The 27,609-nt window shown below is 37.9% G+C and overlaps 2 protein-coding genes across 5 annotated transcripts in view; both read right to left on the reverse strand.

Annotated features, from left to right (window-relative positions):
• Positions 1-7,667, reverse strand: part of TNNT2 (troponin T2, cardiac type) — a 142,458-nt gene extending 134,791 nt beyond the window's left edge. The window contains exon 1 of the mRNA XM_088154316.1: positions 7,646-7,667. The gene's annotated coding sequence lies outside the window, so the exon portion shown is untranslated. The remainder of the gene's footprint in view (positions 1-7,645) is intronic.
• CSRP1 (cysteine and glycine rich protein 1) lies at positions 1,547-27,086 on the reverse strand. 4 transcript variants are annotated; one of them, XM_025170008.2, is made up of 7 exons: positions 25,131-25,257; positions 18,100-18,181; positions 13,494-13,606; positions 6,193-6,361; positions 4,914-5,043; positions 4,069-4,162; positions 1,547-3,425 (listed from the first exon to the last, which is right to left on the reverse strand). In XM_025170008.2, exons 2-7 carry the CDS (start codon positions 18,129-18,131, stop codon positions 3,349-3,351), a joined length of 615 nt encoding a protein of 204 aa, XP_025025776.1. In that variant the 5' UTR covers positions 18,132-18,181; positions 25,131-25,257; the 3' UTR covers positions 1,547-3,348. The 4 variants fall into 4 exon arrangements, with proteins under 4 accessions (XP_025025776.1, XP_025025781.1, XP_007421226.1 ...); XM_025170013.2 differs by lacking the exons at positions 18,100-18,181; positions 25,131-25,257 and adding an exon at positions 27,067-27,086; XM_007421164.4 differs by lacking the exon at positions 18,100-18,181 and having other exon boundaries at positions 25,131-25,288.
• Between the last annotated feature and the right edge of the window lie 523 nt (positions 27,087-27,609).

A 27,609-nucleotide genomic window follows, 5' to 3' on the forward strand; every position in this document is an offset into this window, starting at 1 on the left:
TAAATGAACATTTGCACGATATTCTAATTTTTCGAGTTTCACCTGTACAGTGTCTGAACTAAATAAATACCAGAGTTTGAAATACCTAACACATTAAATTTGGTCGACCTAGTTAAAAACAGAAGTTCTCTCCCACAAATGGATAGGAAATCAGGCATTTTTATTTGAGAATACTGGGAGTGTGCAATATCTGCCTGGAAAACAGATATTATAATATCCAGAATACCACCAGTAGAGGTCAGCAGTCCTTTTGGGAACAGAATTAGTAAAAAACAGAACACAGATTGTGTTGCTGTGAATTTGCATGTAAATATTCAGAAGAAAATATTCTTGCATCAAGTAACTTCAGGCAACTCTAAATCATTCTAAACCACTAGGATCATCCTGGAGGGTTGGCCTGCCTTGGAAGAACGGGAGAGGTGAGATATTCTCAGCCCACAGGAACAAAGGGGTTCTGCCTTGGGAGAAAGTTAATTTAAGAAGAAATTCCAAGAAATGAAAAACAGTTATAAATGAATAAAAGCAGAGCAGGAAAAAAACCCAAAAGATTCTCCTCTGGCATGAGGAGGAAAAAAAAAACGCCTTGCCTTGAGGCTTCAGGGTAGGCAAAGCTATAAAACTAAAATAGAAATGAATATAGCACAAAACATTATGTTTAAATTACACTGCTGAAGAAGCCCCTCGTACTACCTGCCACTTGGACTAAATAAACGAAGGGACAGGTTTTCAATGCATGACGTTCACCTGAAAAGCCCACCTTTAGTTGTGTCTCATTCAGACACAAAAGCTCTAAGCATAATGCTCAAGCATTTTGACTGGCCTTTTCTCCTGTTGACATTTGACAGAGTTCCTCTGAAAACATCCCCAACATTCCTTATTGGTCTTCCCCCCCCCCTCACTAGAATTTGCTTCCTGATCAAAAACCAGAGAGCCACTTGATTTCCAGCAGTGGCTCTTGGAATGAGTTACTCTACTCTGGGCCCCTCGGGCAGGGAAGAGAAGCCTGTGAGAAGAGAAGTGGGGGATACCAAAAAAAATGAAAGGAAAAAATCATATCCTGAGAGCTTTTGGCTCTGGTCTCAGCCCGTAAGATGAGACTACAAATCTTTAGGCATTCGCCCATGGATTCAAGCTGATGAGTTTTCCTTGTCATTTATTAAACAAGGGAAGACACACAGAACGTGGCTTCTGGAATTGCTTCCATCTCCTTAATCTTCCATCTCCTTCCATCTCCAACAGGTCATGTGAATGGGAATGGTCATGTGACCAGAAGGGAAGTGTTAGGAAAGACAGAACTTCACAATGGAGTAATCAATTCTTCTGGATGATTTTTTTTTCCTCCCCAACTTCTAGCTGGATCTGGCCCATTCTGAAAACTGATCCTCCTTTTGTCAACTTCTGCCACACTAAATTTGGTCTGATTCTGTTCTGTTTTCAGAGGATCATCCTGCTGATGGACAGACACGGAACCCTGAGCTCCTTCACACAAATTCATTCCAATATTCCATCAGGTTTGAAAAAATAAAATTTTGTGAGACACATGAGATTCATTTTGACTGTTTTATTGAAGGCACAAAATTTTTCTGAACATAATTTATGTTTGTAATAGGAATATGCAACATTTTGGATTCAGTTTCAAAAGGAAGCTTCAAAACACAGGGATGCATAAACACAGCACCTGTTTACAACTTTTTAAAGCAGCCGTATATTTTCTCAGGATTGTATGGCTGCCCTCTGCTGCCCTCTGCCATTGTATCGAAATCTTTGGAAAGTCATGTCTATTTAAACAGTTATAGTTATTACTATTGTATCTGCATGCACTTGGAAGCTCCTTTTCTAAATTATTTTCAAGACATTGGACAGCCTTAATAACAACAACAAAAACTGTAAAATGCTACTGCTACAGTTTCTCTGATGTGTCCATGAATTATTGCATTTTAATTTAATCCCATACTCATTACTTAAGGGGAACTAAAACATTAAATAGGCTGTGTTATAAAGGAAAAATGTGTGCATTAGGCTTATATTAAAACTATTTAGCACAACATGAATCCATGAACTGGGTAACACTTCAGTTTTTCAGTTAAAAAAAAGCAGAAGTCTTCTATATTTCACAAAAGGAAGAAGTGGAACTGTCAACTCTGGTCCCATTGATGCAGACATCTATAATGCTTACTTTTCCATTGTTTAAGAAAGGAATTACAATCCATCTTAATCTCTTCTTAATTTTACCAGTTAGGGATTCACACATCATTCTAAGGCACTGAATCTAAGGTATGGTTTGCTTTTACCATACCATAGTGAACAAGCTATCTTGTTTGGTTCACACGTCACACAAAGCCATAAACCATGTTTTCTAAATTATAATGGCTGGGTTCATACATCATACCAAGCCAAAAATCAACCAAACCACACTACAGCTTTGTGCAATATGTGCATCCAGTCATTACAGCCTATTCAGCTAAGTGGAAAGATGCAAAAATGAAGCAGCAACAAACTGGACATCAGTGGTCCCAGTTTTTTAAAAAATGGAATCCAGAAAAGCTATGGATTCTGATTGTCTCCAAATTCATAAACATTTTAGGAATGTTAAAACACCAGTCAGTGGAAAAAGCAGGTGCATACTGAACTTCAAAAATTGGAAATTTGGGCCTTGACATTTTGAAAATCAAACTGAATTTTCCGAAATGTATATGCAAAAGTGCTTGAATTAGTAGTCACTGATGAATATGTATTTTCTATTGAAAATGCAGCATTTAGTTCAACTTGAGAGCTAAGACTTTTTTGTCTATATTTCCTCTAAAATTTAAGGAATGTGCTTTACTTGTGCCTCTGGGCAATTTCTTAATTTGCAGCTTTTCATCCTTGCACTTAACAATCACTGATACTTTCCACAATACTTATTGATGAGACTGTTAATGTGTAACTTAATATCATAGAATCTATTCTAACAAAAACCATTTATGCTGGCCCAGATTGGGAAGAGATTTTGGAAGAAACTGCTGCAGTGTTCGATACTGAAAAACAGCTACATGTTCTGCTGCTGCTTCCTGAAACTTCAACGATGGCTGAAAGCATGGAGGTATGCTAAAGGAGGCCATTATTATGCTAATGTGAGCCATGGCGAGTGAGAGGCCACTGTATTGTTTCAAAGGACCTGTGGAATAAGGCCCTTTGAAAGACTGCCCATCTAGCAAAAAAAGAGCAGCAGATTGTTACTGTATTACTGATACATAGGAACTGGCAAGATAGCCTTATTCTTGGTAAGGATCGGCTTGAATGAGCTCAGCGTTGGCAAAGCATACGGTGCTGCGAAGGATGCTTCCAAGCTGCTAGGGATCCGGCTCTTCACTGAGAATGGACAAGCGCTCCAGCTCCCTGCCCAAAGCCAAAGCCTTTAGGCCCAAAGTTCTTGGCATAGCAACCTGTCGGAGAGGAGCAGCAGGAGAAGCAATTAGCTATTAAACAGGGTCTAAGCTCAGGGAGAGCTGAAAACAGTAAACATGTTTACAGAGTTATCAGTGAGCGAGTGACGTGTGCCTAGAAAGCAAGAGCTTTTTGTTTTCTGGCTTTCTGCTTCAAGGCTTGACCACATATTCTGTTGCATACTTTTTTCCACCTGATCTGTCATGCCCTTTTTAGAAAATGTAGTAGAGGTTTGATTAGTGGGACTTCTACCCACTATTAATCTAGCCATTTCCACTGGAAAGTGGAGATAAATAGGAGCCGTCTGAAGAACTGTGGCTTGGTGCAGTATCCAGATACACCCAACATGCAATCAAGCGTCATTAGAAAGTTTCTCTAAGTAGATAAACTGAGGCACGCTGCTCCATAATCAAACTGCAAATCAAAAGAGTGTTACAAGAAACATGTAAGGCCTCTGCTTGGCACTCTCCTGAACTTCTAAGTCATAACTCATTGCATAAACAGTATTTGTAAATTTTGCAACAGTTTTACATAACAGAACATCTCCTCCATTAGCATACATCTGATACCTGACTAGCAACTAATCATTATATGCCGTTAGCTATGAACATAAGTGAGACATTGTGAAGTAGCAGTTCTTACCCTTGCAATAGATTTCTCCATCTTTATCAGCCAAAGTTGTAGATTCTAGGCCTTTGCCACATTTTGCACATCGGAAGCAAGACTTGTGCCATGACTGAGGATAATACAGAAGACAAATTGCTAGTGTGTAACTGAATAACTTCAAAGGGGCACTTTGACATCCTACATGAGTTTGACTAGAAGAGCACTGCACTCCACAAAACTGATGTACAAGGCCAACAACCATTCTATCAGCTTCCCATTTCCTACACTGGCCTGTATGAAAATATTCCAGTTGCTCTGAAAGACAATCATCATATTTTGATGCAATAGAAAATGCATTTTCTGAATTTGCAGAACTTACTTGCAACATTACATTTGCAGATAATGCTCATCAGTATCTCTATATAACAAGTGATTATTTTTTGATTCTATCACCTTTATTTTCAGATACATGCCCCAACAATCTTCCTTAATAATAATTATATTCTTGGGTAACTGCTTAGCTTCAATTGTACTGCTAGCCTTTATCATAGGGGTAGGGAACTGAGTCCTCCTGGGTATTGATGAATAAAATCCCCAGCAGCCAGTGATGAAGAGTGCTGGGACTTGTAGAGTAGCAGCATCAGGAGACACACCATATTCTCCACATGTTTTAGACATCTCGAAGCATAGAATTTCAAAGAAGAGTATTATTTCATACATCCATATTCACGTCATCTTAATTTCTTACACAAACATAGCTAGCAAAATTAGTGTAAAATGTAATGTGCAGACTTCTATATTCATGCAGAAGAAAAGCCCAATTAGCTTTCACCCTGAATTAGTACATTCAACATTTACTATTCACTAATAGTAGTTCTTACCTTCCCAGCTCCAACCACCTTCTCAGCAGCATAGACAGCCTGTCCACAACGAGGGCAGCCATCAGCACCACCCACCTTTTGGGCAATCCTGGATGCATTAGGATTGTTGGTTGGATAATGGGGATGAGATCTGTGGGGTCCAAGCAGGGAAACAATCATTTCATGTCTCCATGTGTGTCAGAAAGGAAAATATTTGGGACACCCAATTTAGTTTGTGGAAGAAGTGAGTAAAAAGAAGGAAGCCATCAGTATTCTAAGTACAGATACTTGAAGAATAAGACTTTTTATTTTTTTATTTTATTTTATTTTGTCTGATGAATGTAAGGTTAGTGAGAAAGCACTAAGAATTCATACTTTTGAAATTATAGTGTTAAACACTATGATACAAGACCACTGAATTTGTTTATATTCCCAGTATTCTTATCATTATGATAACAGATTAATAAGTACTAGTGTTTGAAAAAGATAGAATGACAATGTCTTACTGGTTTTTTTCCTTTTTCCTACACTTTTTATTCTTTCTGTTCTCTTCTCTTTTTCTAAGTTTAGATTGTATTAGTTTTTACTATTGTAATTAAAATTCTTAATAAAATTATATTAAAAAACAAAGAAAAACAGACTGGTTTATAAATGTTCTGCATCTAATTCACAATTTTGTACTTTATAGCCTTTAAATTAATTTACTATAGGTGTCTTTTCTGTGCAAAAATTTACTGATCAGAGACACCTCCAAGCTTCTGCTCTGAACATACAGTTAGCTCTGAAACCTGTTATAAATCCTGGCTCTACTACTTAGTAGCTGCTCCGCTCTCCACTCCACAAATTTAAGTGAATGCCAGTCAACATTGGCCAAACGCTTTCTGGCAGCCATATTTCTTCCAGCTATGCTTACTTCCCATAAGAGAAACCATGTAAATTTGAGCAGGAAACAAGACCTACAGGAAACTAGAGAATGCTGGGTATACAAATTCAGCATCCTTTCGCCCACTTAAAAATCAACCTTCACTCCATAGTTCCATAAAAATCTTGCATTCCATACATATAAATGTGTCATAATTATATCTAGGTAGGTTTATAGCGAATTGCATATGGGACTTAGGGTTATAGGACAGAAGAAACTTAAAGCCTATTTTGCTGCAAATTGAATTTTTATCTAGGCAACTTCTGCTTTTTTCCTAACCACAGCATTTGAGATGAATAATGATATAAATTCAAATCAATAAGCATCTATACATTAAAGAATCAGACTGTTACAGATTTCTGACATATTACAACTCACTCTTCAGATTTGATCCCCAGTGCTTCACCCTTGTCCATGCTTAAGGTCCCAGCTCCTTGTCCGTATCCATAGCCTTTTGGTCCATATTTCTTCCCATAGCATGACTTGCAGTAGATCTCTTCTCCATGCACAGCCACCGTAGTGCTATCCAGATTCTTCTTACAAACCACTGCAGCAATTTGGAAAGGACAGAGGTATCAGATATCATCTTCATAAGCTCAAGTATCAGACTTGATTTGTAATATAGGCAACCTAGGATATTTCTGAAGCCATTAAATACCACCAAATAGTACATTATTTAGGGTGAATAAGATATCTTTTCCAACCTAGTGCCTTCTAGATGTGTAGGACTACAATACAAGTGTGGGAACCAATTTGGATAAAAGGCTTATCTATCAGGATGTTCTGTAGATTGTTTCTCTTTTCTTTTTTTAAAAAATACACCTCTATGTACTTTTGGAGGGCAAAGTTCTGGAGATGGTAAATTAATATTTTTCTCACACACATTTTCCTTAACACAGTAGAGGAAAGGATCTGATCGGAGAAATGGTACAAAGCAAGCAAGTTACAGGTAAGAATCTGTATAGAACAATTCAACATGCGCAGCTTGGTCAGCTGTAAAATGTATTATTTTATTTCTGAATTTCCATGCATAAATAGAATGGCAGAAAATCAGGAGTCTTACAAAAGCTTATGCCTTTTAATACAATTTATTAGTTGGAAAAGGTGCTTCCAGATGACTAACAGTGAAGGAGGAGAAGGCATGAACTCCAGTAAACCAACCACAGACAAATTGAAAGGAGAAGCTAAGCCCAGCAGCCTCTCCATTCCAGCAGAGATGCTGACAGCCAGCAGCTAGGAAAGCACCTTCTCCCCCCACCCCCAAGACAGACTGAGAGACTGTACAAAACCAACACTTCACCAGCAGCTCAGAACAGTAACTGACAGCATCTGAAGCTAACAAACTTCAAGATGGCTACATGGTGGCTGTGTTATAGTTCAGGCAACAGAAGAAGACCGAACTGTTCATAGGGCTGTTTTGGAACTAGACACACCCATAGGAATAGACATTAGTATAGATATAGCATAGGTTTGGTGATAGGGTCAGAAATAAGTCTGTCAAGTGTGTGTGTGTGTATGTATTAATTAATAAGGGGGAAGGCATTAAATGGCAGGACATTCAGGTTTGTCTTCTATTCCCTCTCCTTTGATGGAGGTGGTTAGTCAACCATTTGGAAAAGGGAATTCACACAGCTGTGAACAACTGCAAATTTTGCTTAAAAATAACATTCTTCTGTTGCTAGGAAGAGCAGATACACATTAATAGAAAAGAAGTCTGATACATATGTTTAAAACAGCACAATGACATCACACTTTTTTTGGCAACCGAAGTGTGGTATTTGCAGCATATGCTTCTACTATGAATATAATAGGAACAGAGTCTTTGAAAATCCTTCTTCTTCAATACAGTATAGTATTCAATGATCAATGGCATTTGATTGTATTAAAAAGACACAAGAGAGGCTGCATTCTGTCCATTTATTAACATATGATCAGAATAGCAATTTCCTGTGAGAAAAAAAATAACTTGGCTCCAGCACAGGCTGCAACGTAAGTTCTCTTCTTGTTGTGATGGACCACAGCAGTTAGCCTTCAACATTTCAGAGAGCTTGCTTCTGGGCCACAATAAGTTGTCTTACTCTTAAGGAATGCAAATAGAAAACTAAACATTCTCCCAGGAATGCAGTAGCAGCAACACTAGGAGCAGTTTCTATATATGGAAAACACCAAGGCTGAATTTCCCATCCTGATGACCAAATATGGTGTTTTTCTCCCCAGGCTGGCAAAAGGCCTGCTGAGAAAATCAACAGAAAGAGCAGCAATAAAATGTGTAGCCATGAAAGGAGGATCATTAGGAGAACTTTTTTTCCCCTCTCAATAAAGAAACAGCTAATTCTTCTTTTATTGTCCTGGAATGGAGTTTGGACTTGCCTGCTCCTGAGATGCTATAAATCACTGTGGTTTGAATATTGGCATTTCAAGAAAAACTTTGTCTTGGATTGGCAAACTGGAAGAGCCATATTAAGAACGTCAGCTTTTACCAATGATTCTTTGTCTTATTTTTCTGAACCTGTCCATCTTATTATCACCCAGGTCTTGATCCCATCTTAGAAAATTAGTCATTTACCTAGCCCTTTCTGCAAATCTTTGATGATTACAAAAATCTTTGCTTAAATATTAATCCACTTCTTTGTCATCAAATCTTCAATACAGTATTTGTGTGTGTGTGTGTATGTGTGTGTGTGTATAAGCTAAGAACAAGCTACAAAGAAAGGAAAGAACGATGCTCTCTCTTTGACAATTGTGTAGCATATCCACATCTTTCCAGAGAAATATGGTGCCTATTTTGATATATTACAAGCCGAGGATTCATTTACACTTCTAGTTTGTTTCTGAGTCATATTGAACTATGACCCTTTCGGCTATATCAGTGAAACCATAATTGATTCCATTATTGGTGTAGTAATTATTCTTCTAGGAAAATTATCACCCATTCTTAATATCTGTCCAAGAAATTTGATATGGTCAGTGCCCAAATCTCATTCTGAGCAACTAAAGTTTAATTAGGACCAATAAACAATATCCTTTTTTTAAAAAAAAAAATTTAATTAAGAACTTCCTGTTTTGCCAAACCTTCTTGATAGATTACTGATGAAAACTGTAATTTAATCTTTGAGAATTGAGTATTAGAACATATAATACAGAAAAATAAAAAATATAATATAGAAACATATAAAATAAAATATAGAAAATATAACAGGCTGTAGCAAATAAAAGCTTTTAATTTATTTGTTATAGCCTGATATATTTTATATATTTAATATAAGAGAGGCGTAAAAGTTTCATTAATAAATGATACAGTTATGATTTTATTCCATCTCATCTAAGTTCACTCAGTAGTACATTTGGTAATGCAGCTCCTTGTTTGTGAGCTGACAGCCTTCCAGCTTAATCCTAAATTTCTTTGTGATTTTATGAGTAATATGCATCTACACAGCTGTATGCACCATATTTCAGAATATTTTACTCTGATGTTCAGGCATTTTTTTTTCTATTCTCATTCCCTCGATATGAAATCTAATTCTGACTACAACATTAATTTTTTTACTTAAATTATTAGCCATTTCCATCACCAAAGCAATTCTATATGGCAGAAACACCAAAGGCAACTGGGTTGCATTGAATGTGTATAGCCTACTTTTTGCTTAACGTCTTACGTTAAGTAAGTGGTTTGCAGATATGTACAAAGGCAGGTCAGCATTACGGAGAGCAATCCCTTCAGTGTTTTGAGGGAACTCCAGGCCATGCATACTATTAGTTATATTTCCTCCTACCAGCTACCATTCAGCTTATGCAACAAGCAAAACAAGTCTTAGGACACGTGAGATTCTTAAGGCAGAAACAAAAGGTCAGCTGACTGTCATGAATATAAACCAACCCTGGATGCGATAATGGAGCTGTGAGCAAGAACAAAAAGCTTTCTATTAAAATCTAAACATCAGCTGGCTGCAGAGGCTGTATGTCAGATTCCCAACTTCACTGGGGGAGGGAAGTGGCTCTGGAGATGTAAAATCTACAAGTTCACTGTTGAGTAGATCAGAATCACAGTAATATCTAGTGAGATCAGCTGCTAATATGAAATAAGTTTACACAGAATCCATGGAAAGAACATATATGTTACAATCCAAATATATTTGCAAGTATCAACCCAAAGACAGTAAATAGGATTCAAAATTATTTAGGCTGTGGTTCTACACAGATTGAAGAGTAATTCTATTTAGCTCAGTGGGTCCTACTTATGATTGCTGTGATGTATCTTTTAATAAATCAAGCTTTTATGTTATACAGACTTATAACTGAGCAAGGATATGTCAACAAAATTGAAAATATATTACTGTAACTAGTGAATGAAGCTGAAAAATAGTATAATCGGCCTTCCCCTTTATCTTTCTTGTGCAAAATGTTTGAGGATTTTTTTTTTTTTTTTTATGTTTCAAGCCACTAATGAACTTTTAGTCTGACAACAGATCTGAAATTAGCTATAAAACTCTTAATTTGAAATGTGCAGCTTCCTAATTTGTGTTTTTCCCATGGAAAGGCAAGTGGGGATCAACATCTGAGCTAAGTAGATGGTTGTCTTTTCCTGTCAGAAACCTCCTGACCAGAAATGGGCAACCTACAGCTGCATGATCATACACAACCTCAACTGATTGCTATGTAACCTTTGATGAATTTCAAAAGCCCTCTGCAACTGATCAGTTCGATCTTCTGTTCCTGCTTGCATTAGGAAATCAGAGAGCAAGAGCAATAGAATAGAGGGGAAGCGGCCAGAGAGAAGGGACGTGGTTGGCCACACTGCATGGTGGGTCTGGCTACCTGTCTTCCCTCTGCTTTATTATACATACACCTCTCTCCAAAGATCTCTACCTGCCCCATTAGGGCCAGCAGGGGGGCATGCTCTTGGTCCCATCCATTAAAAAATGACATCCAGCGGGACCCAGGAAGTGTGCCTTTTTTGTTGCTACCCTTGCCCATTGGAACATCATTCCCACTCAAAATTAGACTGGTCCTGACTCTGCTAGTCTTTCAGAAAGCCCTTAAGAACTGGCTATTCTCCCAGGCATCAGGGTTAGGCTATTAGCGGAGCCCCTGAGTATTATTAATTTATTATGGATTGGGTTTTCCTTGTTTGCCATTCTTTTTTGCTTTCCTGTTTATGTTATGTTTATATATATATATATATATATATATATATATATATATATATATATATATTATTATTATTATTATTATTATTATTATTATTATTATTATTATTATTATTATTCTGATGTTTTTAACCATGTCTGCTGCCCTGAATTGTCTTGGCAACATGAGTTGCCATTTAACTTCAATAAAATGAATAAATACTATTGACCTGTAATTCAGATACCTTACTATATGATGCAACTTTTGACAAAAAAAGGGAGGCTCTCACCCTGCTAAACTCTATAATGTAAAACATGAACTTAAATTTACTTGGAACCATTACAGAAGATCAGATTGAGAAACGAATAAATTCACATGTTTACTTACTTAGCTTAGGATATACTTATGTACTGTAAAATTTGTCTTTTGCTTTTTTCCTCTGGAATATTTGAAAGGTAGAACAAATAGTTCAGGAATATGCTAACAAAAAAAAACAACTGATTGGAAATTCAAGCATTTGGAATACTTTTTCAGGCAATATTTACTTGCAGTCCTGATAATCACACAATAAAAAAAGATAACACAGATAGTCCTCAGGTTATGACCATTCATTCAGTGACCGTCAAAGTTACAATGGTGCTGAATGAGGGGGACTTACAACTGGTTTTCAGAGTTCCGGCCATCACGGCACGCCCGCAGTCACATGATCATGATTTCCAACATTCTCTGGCAGCTTCCCACAAGCAAAGTCAATGGGGAAGCAGGCAGGAATCACAATTACTTGAGGTCCTCACTTAACAACCTGCACAGTCCTCATTTAATGATGGCAACCAGGACTGCTGGAATTGCTGTTGCTAAGCAACATGATCACATGATGTCACACTTTATGATGTGTTGCTTAGCAACAGAGTTCCCGATCCCAACCGCCGTTGTAACCTGAAGACTACCTGTACTAATGGTGCATTTTAGCTAAGGATCTCATTATGATTAACTTATGTCTTGCACCTACTGTGAAAGCACACCAGGTTAGAAGAAAACTCTTAATGACTAGTATAAACATCACCATATATAGAATCATGCCGCATCTTACAATACCAACAATTCACTTCATTCGATACATGGAGTATTACCCAGAAGAATGTGAGTATACATGTGTGTTTGAATACACATACACATAGAGGTAGGGTTTACACATCATGGTAAGCTGTAATGTGACTTAGTTGATGTTGGCTTAGAGTGATGTGTAAACCTATTATAGCTGTTGTGCATGCAAATGTTTGAATTGTCTTCAGTGCTGCTTTTTTAATATTTATCATTGAAGTTTAATTATGGTGTCTGTATCTTTCATATTTCTTTTCCTCTGCTCTTACAATCCCATCCCAATCATCTCTATAATTTAGGAAACACTTCTTATAAATTCTTCCATGAAAGTATATGCTGAAATAAATGTGTTAGTTTTCCAAGTGAAACTACACAGATCCATAGGTTTTCTTTATTTCAATTGTGACAGACAGGTTACTTTTCCAGATTTTCAACTTTGCCAGGGGCTTATATTTTGACTTATTTTGTGGAATCCAAGTGATTTTTTTTAAAAAAGGAAAAGGCAATATGGGCACAAAGAGAAAGTTATTATTTGATCCCTCTGGAGCTTGGCTTTTCTTTTAGCCAAAAGTCAAAATTAATGCTGGAAGGGCATTAATTTAGCCAAATTAATGTTTTTCTAGCATTAATCCCAGCAAGACAGAGGCTTGGTTTTGGAAAATACATTTTTCCAAATATGTTAATGCTAAATTGCAACTTACTGATTTAGGAAAAAGTTTGGGCTAACAGAGATTGAAGTGTAGCCAAAAAAGATAATTTTGAATTGTTAGAAATTATTATTCTGGACTTAAAACATTATATTGAAGATAGGTATTCATTCTCAGCCTTTGAACTGTCTCTCTGTTAACACAATGGAAAGAGTGATTAAATAAATCCATGCTGAAAAATTGGGTTGCTTTTATGTAACCTATACAGTAGATGTGTTCTTTTTGTGTGTGGGGAGGGGGGTTCTTATAGTATTTTATTGGGAGGTTTTCTCTCTCTTCTTCCTTTGTTGGTATACTATTAAATACATTTAAGATTCATATTATATCCTGCCATGAAAATAGATCAATTCATTCTATTTCAACCCATCAATGTCCAAGGAATCTAACAATCCTTGAATTCAGAAAGTAGGAATTTTAAAGATCTGGAAGGTAAAGCAATGAATTGGATAACAAAAGAGCTGCACAACTGTAAATACTTTGGTAAAAATATGCTCATAAAAAAAATCTCTGTATATATTTCATCAGTTTTCCTTCCATTTTTTCTTCCAAGTGATTTTGCAGGAAAACAAAACAAAGATTGCTCTGTGGTGACACAGAGCAAAGCCAATTGTCAGCTTATTCCTCATTGGCAGCTGAACAAAACTTTTTATATACAATTCTGACAAGAGTAATTTGGGTACAGTGTGTTGGTGTGGTAAAAAACAAAACCAAACTTTGAGACACCCTTTGGATTGGAATACTCACTGCATAAAAAGCAGGATTTGTGAAAACTGTTGCCCTCACATTGCACCTCCTCTGCAAAATACACTGTTTTCTGGCATACGCCACACTTCTTGCCTCCACCCCAGTTTGGCATCCTGTAAAGACAATAAATGAGAAAAATTTAACTCTTTGAAAATAAACTCGAAGGACCTTAACTACCCATTGTACCTGAATTGATGAGGCTGATTTACAGTCAACAAGTTAACAACTCTATTGAGAAATCTACCCAAATTGCCTTTTAGCAGAACCACGTAGGATTCATTTATTTACTACAGCTCTGAGTGACTAACAATCAGAATCATCATACAAAAACCACTTAATAAAAATAAATAATTCCACTGGAAAAAAAATAATGAAAATTTCAACAACATTATAAGGGATAAAAAATTACAAATGTCATGTGTCTACCAATGCATCTCAACATTCAAAACATGTCTTCCTCCTGGGCTAGATAGCAAAGCCAAGTCTTAACTGCTGTCCTGAAACCAGGAGTGAACAAGCAGAATGGATGTCCCTTGGGAGGGAGTGCCAAAGCATGGGGGCAGCATCCAATGGCAATTTCAGACAGATGAGATCGGAAGGGAGTTGACTCTTTTGATCTGTTCAGATAGACAGATGAACACAGGAGAAGGCATTCCCACATATAACCCACATTCAGAGCCATGTAAGGTCTTAAAGGCGACAACCACCACCTTGAATCACACCTGGAAGCCAACTGACAATCAATACAGCTCCCACAATAGTGGGATCAGCTGAGTAAATGGGATACATCCATTGCTGCCTGGGCCACCACATTTTGTACCAGGTTAGCTTCTGAATCCTTTTTAAGGGCAGCCTCAGGTAGAGTGTATTATAGTACAGTAATTCAAGCAGGAGGTGACTATACTATGAGTGACTGCAAAAAGGGCTTCCTGATCCAGCAATGGCTGCAATTCATGCAGCAGTAGTAATTGTGCGAGAGCCCTCTCAGCCATAGCTTCTACCTGCTCCTCGAGCAGAAGCTGTGAGTCCAGGAGGACTTCCAAATTGTGGATGACCTCTAAGTTGGGGAGTATAACCCTGTTCAGAGCCAAAGATGGTGCTACTCCAGAAACATCTGACTCATAGACCCACAGCCATATTGACTTGGATGCATTCAATCTGAGTCTTTTCCTTTCCATCCAGACCTTGACAGCCTTCATGCACTGGGTCAGCACTTCTACTCCATCCCATCTGATACAGAGCTGAAATGTATAACTGGATATAATCAGCACACTGACAATACCTCACCCCATGCTGAAGCATGCCCATATAAGGAAGGAACCTATTGTTCATCCTGTATCTTTTAACAGCTGTGTAAGACAGAAAACTGAAACAAAGCTTCACCCATCATTATAGTACCCTACCAAAAAAAAAAAAGACATGTTGAGAAGCTGTTTGAAGGGTGGTGCTAATCCAAACAAACAGATACAGAAAAAAATAAGCACAGCGGCTGTAGGCACGCATGGCAAGTTTTAAAAGGGGGAGGAGGAAAAGATCAGGAGCACAAGAAGAAAAGGTCTCCTATAACTTGAAATAACAGATTTTACCAAGGCCCGCATTCCCATCTCTTAAAAACAATCCAGATCTGCTGAAATTCCCTCCTCCATTCAACTAGTTTATTCGCCCTGTGCATTAAATCAGGGTGACTTTCAAGTTTCTTTCCAAAACCTTCCTCTCCAAACAGAATTGCCCATTAGAACCGCCTGTGAAGCACCACACAGTGGCTGAAATACAAGGAAGTGAAGTTTAAAGTCCATCCTCTTCAAAAGATTTCACTTTTAATATGAATACCTTGAATTGGACTAAGAATAAGAAATTTTGTGATACTGGAGGAAAATATAGCTATTTTGTGGATAATAGGGCCACCTACTCCCAAGTTACTGGATAACTAGGTTTTGTCCAGAGAGAAAGATATGTGTAAAATGAAAACTAAAAACAAAACCTCAGTTGTCTATCTTGCCACAGCTGCCTTTCCTCAACATCCTGAAAACTAGCTGTGTTTTGTATTCCTCTCAGCCAAATCATTAGATTACCTAGGATCCCTACAGACTGCCTTAAAAGGAGATACAGCTCATGAACTCTAGCTTGCTTTTTTTTTTTCATTAGGGCAGCAGGCCAGTAAACTAAGCAGGAAAGAGACCAGCCCTGCCTTTCAACAGGCAGGAGTGTCCCTAAAGAATTGTTTCCACTGTGCAACCATGACAAGCAATACATACGTATAAAGTTAGCAAATCTCCTGTGGGTAGCCTAGGCAGAGAAAGCTCCATACGATCCAGACACAGAGTGACCAGAGGTCAGAAAGGGCAGGATCAAGAATAATTGTCAGTGGCTTCTCATGAGAAATGCATTTGTCAACATTTCCTCTTCTGGATTTGAAACTAATTGCACTACTTCCTGATAACCTAGAAATGCCTCCTAATACTTTCAAGGTTTGTTGAAAAGATGTCTGGATTGTGATGAGACTGTGATGAGTGAATAATTAAGGGGTAATATTTAGTTTTTACTGGAATTCAAGTTTACTTCATCCATCACTTTCACAAAAGGGATGTAAGAATGTGTAAGGACCTGTGATTTGCATGTACCAAAAATAGCATGTTACAAATTATAGCAGGGTTCCAAGGTTTTGGTTATTCCAAATTAAGATTAGAATTATACATGTGTTAAAAAAATTGGGAAAGCTACAGAAAAATAGGAAAACTTGCCTTGAATATCAGACCAAATATTTGTTACAATTAAAAAGTTATCAGTAATCTCTGAATCAATACTGCCATGAAATATGAAGAGAATATGAAGCATGAAAGAATGCATGGAATTAAAATATATCAGCAGAAAGCTCTCAAACTGCAAGACTATGCCAGAGATTTTATCAACCCAACCAGAATATTTACTGTCAAAAATTCATTGGATTTGTCTAATGTCAGTTTCTGGTCTTCGTATGACTTAGGTTTTATTTGTAATGAGTCCATAATTAAATAAAAGGCAAAGTTCTGATTAATGCTGATTCAGATTATTTTAATGTAGGCAGAAAGGTGAAAGGAAGCTAACAAGTGAATTGAATTAAAAATAATTCAATTTTCCAGTAAGCTGCTAGAGAATCAAGGGAATCAAATAATACACTTTGGAGGCTGCAGTCTAATTATACTTAAAGTCATATATACTTACAAGTTATTAATTAAAATAAAGGCACACAGGAAGCTGCCTTATTCTATTCGCCTATGTAGCCTACTGTGGCCTTGTTTAATTCCGTCTCAGACCTATTCCAGCAGTGCTGAGATCCTTTAAATGGAGTTAACAAAGACTGGATTTGGAACCACTGAATGCAAAGTATGCACTCTGTCTTAATTATTTTAGGCTGTCCCAGATGAAAAATAAAAGTATGGACATGAATAAGCCATGATGAGAGAACAGAATTAGTGTGATGATCCTGAAAGTGAAGCATTTTCAACAAGTATTATTACTGCTTACTCCTAACATTGCAGAATCAAGCTCTTATTCCAAACTTCAAACAATTCTAAGTATGTGTTTCATCCCAACTGTTGACTGTACCAAGCCAAATAAGTACAAAATGAGTATAGCCCCTCTCTCCTCTACAGCTTTGGGGTTAGCATATCTTTAAATATGCGATTTAAAGAAGCTGAGCCACTTGGATCAATGTTTTTACTTAAAGGATTCAATTGGGTTTTCTAAGATAAAGCTTTAGATTTAACCCAGAAATACTCTTTTAAATATAATAATAGTAGTTATTAGTGACTCTTTAGAAAATCATCCATGTAGTTTTATTGGCAACAACATGTTGCCAGTTTGCCATTGCCTTGTTTTGGAATTGTTTTTTCAACTTCCTTGTCCAGTCTAGAATTCTGGTATTCTCTAATGGTTTATCATCCAAGTCTTAACAAGGCCCAACCTTGCTTAGCTTTTGAATCCAGACAAGGTTGTACAGATAACTATCAGCTGAAACAGCATAATCCCCTATCTCAGAAAGCAATAGACTGAACCCACCCAATCCCTCTTTCTGATGTCATGATAAATAATTTCATCTAGTCAAACAAATCTCATTTATGCTGATGGGTTCACCATAAGCAGATTAATCTTTGTTAGAAATTTGATCCAACACAGTATCTCTTGAAAAATGCAATGAACATGAAAAATACTACCCATAATAACTGAAGACTCAGTTTACCTAGACATGAATACAAAGTGGTCTTTAATGATTAAGATGTTAAGTATACATCAAAATTATTTATTTTCAGCAGTGAAGTTATATACATATATATATTGTACACACCCATCATGCTATTCCCTTTTGAGATAAGCAACATTATGCCAAGTGCATAAAAGGATTTAAAAAAAAACAATAAGCCCAAGCATAAAAGAAAAGGAAATAACCTAAACTGAGTTTAGACCAGCTTCCTTCACTACATCTCTCCATATATTTCAATCCCATCCTTGCTTCCATCAGGTCCATACATTCTCTTTAAACCTCACTTCTCTTTATCAGAATCTCATTAACTCCACTCAGCCACTATTTTCCCTATCTTCCCTTTCTTCTTAATCCATGTACTCTTACCTCACGTGTTTTGCTATTGGATCCTCATTCATTCACTGTATAAGATCAAACCACCTCCACATGCTTCTTCCACAATTGTACTCTTACAAGAAAATGCAGTAAGAAGGATCAGTAGTTGATAATTATGTTAGATACAAATAAAAGACAGAAAAATTAGTCTAAAACATATAGCTTAAAGAGATACTAGCATGAATCAAATGGTGTGTAATTGGAACATTCTCCCTCCAGAGATTAGGATGACCCTGACGCTGCTAGCCTTTTGTAAGGCCCTAAAAACCTGCTTATGTGCCCAGGCCTGGGGCCCTGAGTATATGAAGGGTCCTGTCTCCTGGGATGGTGTTAACAATCATTGATTGTGACATCCTCCTCGGGTGTTGTGTATTTTAATTTTTGTATTTATGATGGCAATTTGTTTTTCATTTATTTTAAGATTGTTCACTGCCCAGCCACTTGCTGAGATGGTCACCCATACAGAATGAATGAATGAATGAATGAATGAATGAATGAATGAATGAATGAATGAATGAATGAATGAACTAGTTGATATGTTCAGCCAGTGAAATGGATTTTTAATGGACCCCATGCCATATCTCCTCTAAACGACTGGATGGGAGACCCGTCACAGTAGGTCTGGAGCACACACAGAGAGATGGGATGAGGAGAAGAGTAGCAGGATATCCTGTTACATGGGTAATAGTGTGTTTGCTTGACTTTGGATATCATTTATTGTAGTTCATGAAAAAAAAAATCACTGATACAATTCCATATGGGACAAAAACTTACATATAATTCTTACCACTTAATAAACTGAGAACAGAAGTGCAGGAAATATCTGCAAAACACACAATCTAAATACTTTCCCAGAACTTAACTAATGGGAAGCACCTGGAAATATTTCTTTTAACGCAATAAAAAAGTGTACCTACATAATAACAATTACCGCAAGTCAAATCCCAATGAAGTTTTGCACTCATCAAATCAGATGTTTTACTGTAAATAAGAATCAGCTTAATCAAACAGAAATACCTTCAGTTTTCTAAATATTTATTCTGAAAGCACAGATGTTTAGTGAATAATTTCCTCTGTGAATTAGGCATATATTGCAAAAATAGAAAATTAGAAAAACAAAGTTAAGATACTCAACAATGGTTGAAATTATATTCTGTACAAATGAAACTTTGATCTGTCCTTCCTATTTAGGAGGAATGCTCTGGTTCTCACAAGGGACCAAGGTTCAAACCATCTTCACAAGTGACAACTATTTGTTTTGCTGATGCAAGCAACACTGATCAGATTACATAGTTTTAAGGAGGACATTTGCTTTTTATGTATTGTATCTGTTTGTAAAAGATGTGTTGTAGGCTACAACAAACTATATGTAAAGCCTTATCTGAATAGACAATTCAGTAACTGAGCCAACCAGGAATTCTTTCTTTGCTATTAAGGGACCATGTTCAAGAGCACAATATGTTATCAGTTAACCTTTAACTATTCTAAATCATTTGACCTTCATCTATATAGCTAAGAATTGACCATTCTGACTGACATGTGGCTTTCTGTGATAGGATAGATTAAAATTCTACCTACTATCAGAGATCCTTTAAATGGCTGTGCCCAAGACTGAACATGGGATTTTCTATATGCAACAGTATATTTTTATTACTGAGGTATTGCCACCCAATCATCATTCCTCCATTAGGGCAATTAAAAACAACAACAGGTTTTCATCCACTATTTCAATGCAGCTCTAAAAGACAACATGAAAATTTAGTAGTAAAAATACATACTCGAGGATGTTTTGGATTATATAGAGCAAACAGCAGATTATGTCCTCTTAAAGGTTATTCATTACTACATTTATATTCTATTTTCCAACTGGAAGGTCAACATGACATATAAGATTGTTCCCCCATCCCCACCTTATTTTTCCTCACAATCACAACCTGAAGTGAAATCGGTTGAGAGAAAATGAATGGCCCAAATCACCTGGGGTCCTCAATCCTTGTTGGACATCTTAACCACCAATACTATGCTGGCTCTCAAGTATACACATAAAATATATCCTATTTGTTTATTAAATTTATATGGTCGCTCATCTTAAAACATAACTCTGGGCATCTTAAATCCAAAGTAATAAAGAAACAGCATAAATACAAATACAACTACTATTTTATATAAGTATACATACACACACAAACACACCAAGGCCACTTACACATAATCCCAGTCAACAACAGTTGACTGAACAGTGTCTTGCCTTATACTCTTTAAATACTCAGAACACTTCCTCTCCTAGTAAGTGGCAGTTTTCAGATTGCAATACAGGTAGTCCTTGAGTTATGACCATTCATTCAGCAATCTTTCAAAGTTAAGATGGTGCTGAAAAAGGAGACTTACAACCAGTCCTGAAAGTTGTGGCTGTCCCAGCACCCCCACAGTTGTGATCTGGGTACTTGGCAACCCATTCACACTTATGACAGGTTGCCAAGCACCCCGCGATCCCAGGATCGCCATTTGCAACCTTCCCTGCCAGCTTCCCCCAAGCAAAGTCAATGGGAAACTGGCAAGGAAGGTCTCAATTCGCTGGGGTAAGTCTCCCCCCCCACCTTTCTTCACTCACATGCACTGTGCCCTCCTTCCCCCTTCGCTCGCATATACCCTGCGCCCTCTTTCCATGGTCTCCCTGCGATTGCATGCACCCCGCCCCCTCATTCCCCAGCCTTTCTGAGCTCGTGCTGCACCAAGCACCCCCCTCCAGACTCATGTGCAGCCTGTGCCGGACCTCCCAAGGCCTCCCACACCTTCGCACCACCCCCGTGCTCCTTATCTGGGACTCCCTCCGCTTTGGGTTACAGTGACAACCAGGACTGCCTGGATTGTCGTTGCTAAGCAATTCAGTCATGTGATGTCACACTTTATTTATTTATTTATTTATTTATTTATTTATTTATTACATTTAAGGACATGGGTGTGGTCCATGTAATCACCAGGGGTTGTGTTTGACTCATGGTATATTCTACTTTTTCCTTATTTAAAATTATAGAAATATTCTAGTCCACATATAAGGGAAGTCTGGGTCTGAGTTAATTCATATTCTCCTCTGTAAAGGGGACAATTGCTTCACCCTATTCTTTGGTTTGTTGGTGTCATGTCAGGAAAATTAACTTCTTATCTTGTTGAACTTGTCTGCTAATTCTTCCCCATTGTTTATTAAGTGCAAATAAGGCTAAGGATTTCCTCCCCATTTAGGAGTTTTGAGTATAAATTCAGTGTCAACCCCCACACGATAGGTATTCCCAAACAGAAAATCCCGCTTAAATTAAAAGAGCTTTGACTTGCTCCTACCCATATATGCATATACATGTGAATTCATGGGAGCAGATGGTTCCTGTCACCAATAGTTATTAAGTGCTCAAATATTTATTTTCAGAAGTGGGTCTAGGAAGGCCTAAAGCACAAATATTCCAGGACGACTGCTGATGGAATCAATTTCAATGCAGAACTGTTCAATATTAAATTACCAGCTGAAACAAACTAAAAGAGATAGATAAGAATTTAGAAACCTTTAAACTTGAAGAGAAACAAAAGATGATCTTCCCTATCTATACTGAAGTTAAAATAATTGGATTTCATCCAGTTTAGTCCCATTGACAGTTAACAGTAATGGGAGTTAATATGTTATATATGAATTAAATCTGAGAAAGTAAAGAACAATGCATAAGAAAGTCCTCCTAATTGTCACACCAAGTCTCCCCAAGAAAATGATCCAAATCTCCTTACATGGAAATAACAGTAACACTCACCACATTTGTGACTGAAAGACATTGGGGGGAAAAAGTAGGAACTGGCCCTGAGAGGTATTTGATGACGTTAAGATTTAGCAGCTCCAAAGACATAAAACCCAGGTGATGGTGGTGTCTGCAGTAGTAGACAATGATTATTAGAAACTCACCTTACATCTTTTGGAGATACAGTAAATGGGAATTGCTGGGTCATGTTCCATTTAAATTGTTAGTAAAATCCAATTTCCTTGGAATCCAGTCCAGCTCCTAATGACTTCACAGACACTTTCATATCGGGTTTTTTGGCAGCAATACACAAATGGTTTGCCACTACCTTATTCCAAGATATATTCCAAGTTTTGAGTCTAATGTATAGCCCTGGGATTCCTTGGTAAAGTCCCATCCAAGTATTACACTGGTTAACTTCTGAACTCACACAAGATCAACCAGATGCTGCCACATGCTGAGGCAGGTTGTTAGTACTTCTCATTTAAGAAGCATATAAATTTGCTTTCTCACAATCTTATTCTGGTCTCCTTCACAAAAAGACACGTAATTAATATTTCCATGCTACAGATGAAAAACTGATACTGAAAGGGCCTAATGAATTTACATATAATGCAAAACCAAACTACAGACTGTTTGATTTTCACTTAATGTCTTCTGTGAATCTAATCATTGTGAATTGAAGCCATAGTTTACAGCTTAGCCTAATGTGTGAACTCAGCCAATTCAACAAAAGACAAATAAACCATGGGATAGCACATATTAATCCAGTCAGAGATTTGCTATCTAATCTGGGGTAGCCTCTTCACTCTGTCAGACAAAACTGTGCAGAGACACAGCTATCATTCAAATATTAGACAAGAAAAGAAACCCCCACACAAACGCAACCAGAAGCAAAACTAAAATGTTTTCTTTGGTTGTTATGCCAACATGTTAAAGCTTACAGTCAGTTGTGCTTAGCAAGTTTCAAAGCTTAGTCTATTGCGGAAGAATCAGAGACATTATAATTATCAGACCATTGAGCAATAGAATTCTTTACCATAAATGGACATCCTTTAGCATTACAGACGAGTCAAATTCTTAAGTAGTACTGCACTAGACCAAGCAAGATGACAGTATTCCCATATAGCAGTGCTGCACCCAGTACCTTTCCCCACAGGCATAATGATAGATGACTGTTCCTTTGTGGCTTATTCAACAAGTCGTGGTTAAACAAGCCATGGTTTATCAAAATGTGTGAACCCACTGGCAAAGTTTATGAAACATGTTAAATTATATTGTTATTTACTTAGCTTTGTCTAAGCTATTGTGGTTTGTAAGCCAGGATGTATTGCTTAGCACAATGTGTCACTAGCACTTACTCTCATTCCTGTATAAAAATGTGAGTGTTATGATATATAATGAGACTTAGTATTACTTATGCATCTTAAAACAAGGCTGAGGGATAGGAAAACTATAAAGTTCAATGGCTCCCGAGATATTATGAATACAGGGGCTGGAGCTATGTATACAGGGCAGTTTATATTGGCAATTCCCTTTGTTTTTGTTAAAATATTAAAACAACAACAACAGTCCACCTCACTAAGAATACAGGCTATTTCCACTCTCCCCCAATCCCTAATATTCCCTTCTTTCTTACATAAAAATAAATATACTTCCATTTCAGATAAAGGAATTTTTATCATATCCTTTACTGAGATATCTACTCACATGGTGCATTCGCCTTGAAAGCCAGAGAAGAGAGACACAATCACAGACTGAATCTCCTCTCAAACAGTGTTTGCAGACAAGCTATCATTCAGTGGGCATGCAGCATATTCTGCTCTTCTGAAAATACGATTCCGGTGCTGCCTGACGGCCCTAATCAAGTTGTCAGTCAGACTGACAATTTATAATTAAAGTGCTAGAAATAATAACCTTAAGACATTTTGTTAAAGAACAGAAGACATATTTTATCTTATGCAAATCAAGGATTTACCTAATACGGTAGAAATGAGCACCCGAGGCCGTTAAAATTTCATCAGACTGTTTTATATCTACAGAAATTAATAGAGCAATGGCCATTTTCTCATATCACACGGTTATAAAATCATCAGTGAGAAAATCTCATCTAGAGTACTGTAACTAGGTTGGATTCTACTAATATACTGTACAGATTTCACCTGAACATAAAGAAATTCTCAAAAGAAGTTTGGCCATGAAATCATTGACTTGGGGAAATAGGGTGGGCACTGGTTGTGTTCACCTTAGAGACTAATCTTTCTTTTGAGAGTTATTGCATTAAACAGGTGTTCAGCAAGGTAAACCTAGCAGGTGTCCATCAATTAAACCATTAAATGTGCCTCTCACCCTATGCCAGTATTTTTAAGCCATGGTTTATTAAGCCATAGTAGTCTCGGTAACACATAATATTAAGCGATAAACTAGTTTACAAACTACTGTTCAATAAAATCTCACAATATGCTAAGCAAAAACCAAATGAACTCTTACAGAGTGATCTGTAAACCCAGCTGATGATTTTAGTACATACCCGAGGGCCCTTCCCCAACCTGGCATCCTCCAGCTGTGTTGGGGGTGCAATTCTCATTAATTCTCAAGCACCAGGAAGGAAGTGAAGCACACAGACTGATCACCCATGAATGGAGCATGAATGCCTGCTCTGGTGACCTCCTTCCCAACCCTGTTGAATTATCTCTAAACATCAGGAAAGACTCCAGGGGTGAACCTGAGCAAGTGTTCTTTTCAACAGAGGGATGGCATTCAACAGTAGTAAATACAAAGGCAAACATACAGTACATAGGAAAGGCCACCCTACTATTACTTCACTGAACTGAGAAGGTTACCAATGTCTGGGGTGAGAACTGTCATACACTCAGAAAAAACCCGGAAAATACTGTAACTAGAGTAAGTTAGTGGTTCAGGCACCCTTTAGAAGTCAGAGTCACTGGTTCCAGAAGATCAAATTGTTTGGAAGGAATAAAGCAGTGAGAGATACAGTACTCTTTTCATTGCGGGGTGGGGGCGAAAATCTAACCGTGATCTAACCTCCGCTTTTTCTTTACTTACAGGGCGGGCTAACTTGAGAAAGACGCCCAAGCCGCCTCGCGCTTTCAAGGAGGGACTTCCCTAGGTCGGGCAAGCAGCAAGAGATCGGCGGCGCTCCTTTCATACGGATCGCTCGCCACTGAGGCTGGTCTCGGAGGAGGGGACCGATAACAGAGCAGGCAAAGGCACAGCCCTTACCTGGCTAAGCTCGGCGTTGGTCGCTCCGGCGTCCTGCTTCTGGCACCCGATTTGGCGTGGCTCAGAAGCCCGCAGAGAAGAGGGTTGTTTTGTTCTCTCCGGGAAAAGGCGGGTCCCCGAGCAGCGCCCGGCCAGCCCAAAGAGCCTCGTAAGGGAGGGCCGGGCTGGGTTGGGGTAGGCTTTTTTTTTTTTTTTGCACTCAACACCACAAATGGGCTGATGTCATCACAAGGGCCGCCGATGCTTCCTGAAGCAACCATCAAAGCAGGCTGGCTCGCAATGAGGCGGGGCTTGCTGCCTCTCCGGGAGCTGGGCAGGACGGGCCTCCAGGGGAATCCATTCTCTTACCTAAAACGGACTTTCCAGTGACAGCTGCGCTAGTCCGAGAACCTGAAAAGGGTGGGGAACCTGTGGGTTTCTTGATGTTGTTAAACTATAACTCCCAGCTGCCCTGGGTAGCGTACCCCTTGGTGAAAGATGGTGGGAGGTAGAGTCCATCAACATCTGGAAAGCCCCAATTTCCCCACCCCACCCCAATTGTTAAACAACACAGGGGCCTTGGCACTTTGAAAGACAATAGTGCAGTGTGTTTCCAATTTGGCAACTTTAAGATGTGTGGACTTCAGCTCCCAGGATTCCACAGCAGCTTTCATAAACACATTGTGGAAATTGTTGTAACTGATGGACAAAATTTGCCACGAGGCATTCAGCTGATGCTTCAGCAAGCAAGGCTTCTTTACCTTTAGCAGCTATATGTCTGTAATAAATGCAAATGAGGGATTTGAAATCGATTGTTTATTTCATTGCATCTTTATATGCTTCATCATTTTATTTTTAGTTATCTCCAATTGCTAAAAATACAGTGAACTATGTTATCTTTATAACTAATTGTATACAGTTAGTGAATTATCTCTTCATTTATGGATTTTAGGCACCTTAATGATTGTATTGTGTTTACTATTGCTGTTTTTTTCAAAGGAAGCATACAGAACTGTCTGATTCAAGTGTTTAAAGTGTCATCACACGAAGAAAGGAACATTTTCCTCCCAAAAAGTGATTGATATGGTAAAACACACACACACTCTAATTCTGAATAAGAGCCCAGGATGCAGATGCCTCCTGCTGTTAAATTGCAATATTACACTCAGTTCTTGAAGGGCATTTAAGTACCCAAAAAAGTCACTTCTTCTAAAATCAGAGACAGAAGTAGATCATCAAGGAAACTTCCAGATCAGATTTTAAACCTGAAAAGTTACTCATTTTGAAGCAATTCCAAATGAAAATGGCAATAGACAGCCATGTTCTAACCAAGGAGTGAGGCTCTGTAGAGTTAGAAAAAAATGAGTTGTTGGCAACAGCAGGTTGATAAAAAATAGCAGATGGCAAAATAAGAAGTAAGATCCACAGCACTGACATCCACAATAAAAGCATTTTGAATGAGGGGCAAAATCCAAGTGAGGGGTTTTTTTTTCTTAATCCTATTGAAGGTCACTATTCCTCAAATGATACTCTTCAGCTTTTAGCATTTCCTTTGGTTGTAGGAAGCCAGCAGGAAGTTGCCTCGCCTAACAACCATGGGATTCAGTTAACAATGGCAACTGGGACTGCAGGGATTGCTGTTGCTAAGTGATATGGTCACGCTTTAAGACCACATCGCTTAGTGACAGAAATTCCAGTCCCAATTGTCATCATAAGTTCAGGACTACCTGTATTGCTCTGTCCCCAGCCCAGCAGGGTTGTATCACAGGTTCTTTTGGACTGAGAAGCAATGACTACACAATATAAGGCTTTATTCCAAGGCAGTATAAGAAAATAACATAATTACATAATATGAGTCAGTAATCAGAGAATATACAGGAATACTGAAGAATATAACATACCCAAAGAATATTCAGAATTTAAAAATATTCAAGAATACAAAGAAAGAAAAACTTACGCCCTTTTTGCCAGCCAGAGAACCCCAGAAAGATGATGGCGGGCAGACCCCTTCAAAGCCAGGAAACATACAGCACTCTCCCAGTTAGATCTAAATTGAAATGTCATCCCATGGGAATTTTGACTAGCTTATATAGGCTCTGTGAATTCAACACACCTGCTTTTCAATGATCTCATCACTGGATTTTTCCAAGGACAAGGAGGACAAGTCTATCTTATCTTGGAATGCTTTGCCCTCCTGCCAAGAATGAGACCATCAAGGAAGGAGTCTTTGTTCATACCAGGTGACGATAAGATCATCTCAAAGTTAAGGAATATCTGTTTCTCAAGGTTAATTGGATTGAAGATGAGAAAGATAATCCTACTCTACACAAGTGTCTCACCAAGGACAAGGCAAAACAAAGTATGACCTTTTAGTGATGAAAATGCTTGCTTCATTCTGGACTACAGTATTGAACCATTACATGATTCCATAAAATCACATACAGTACTATGTACCATGCACCTAAGGGAAAGAAGTACACACCACTATCTATTTCCTCTT

Source organism: Python bivittatus, unplaced genomic scaffold (genome assembly GCF_059951505.1).
Source record: "Python bivittatus isolate LINGU-HERP-01145 unplaced genomic scaffold, Pbiv_v1 ctg000700_np1212, whole genome shotgun sequence".
NCBI classification, from domain to species: Eukaryota; Metazoa; Chordata; class Lepidosauria; order Squamata; family Pythonidae; genus Python; species Python bivittatus.

Coding starts and splice junctions, on each gene's coding strand:
- CSRP1 (XM_025170008.2), bottom strand. CDS start 18,131: ATGAATGAGGATCCAATAGCAAAACACGTGAG. Junction 6,362..13,493: donor CAAATCCTGCTTTTTATGCA/GTGAGTATTCCA, acceptor AAATTGCTGCAG/TGGTTTGTAAGAAGAATCTG. Junction 3,426..4,068: donor TGGAGAAATCTATTGCAAGG/GTAAGAACTGCT, acceptor CCTCTCCGACAG/GTTGCTATGCCAAGAACTTT.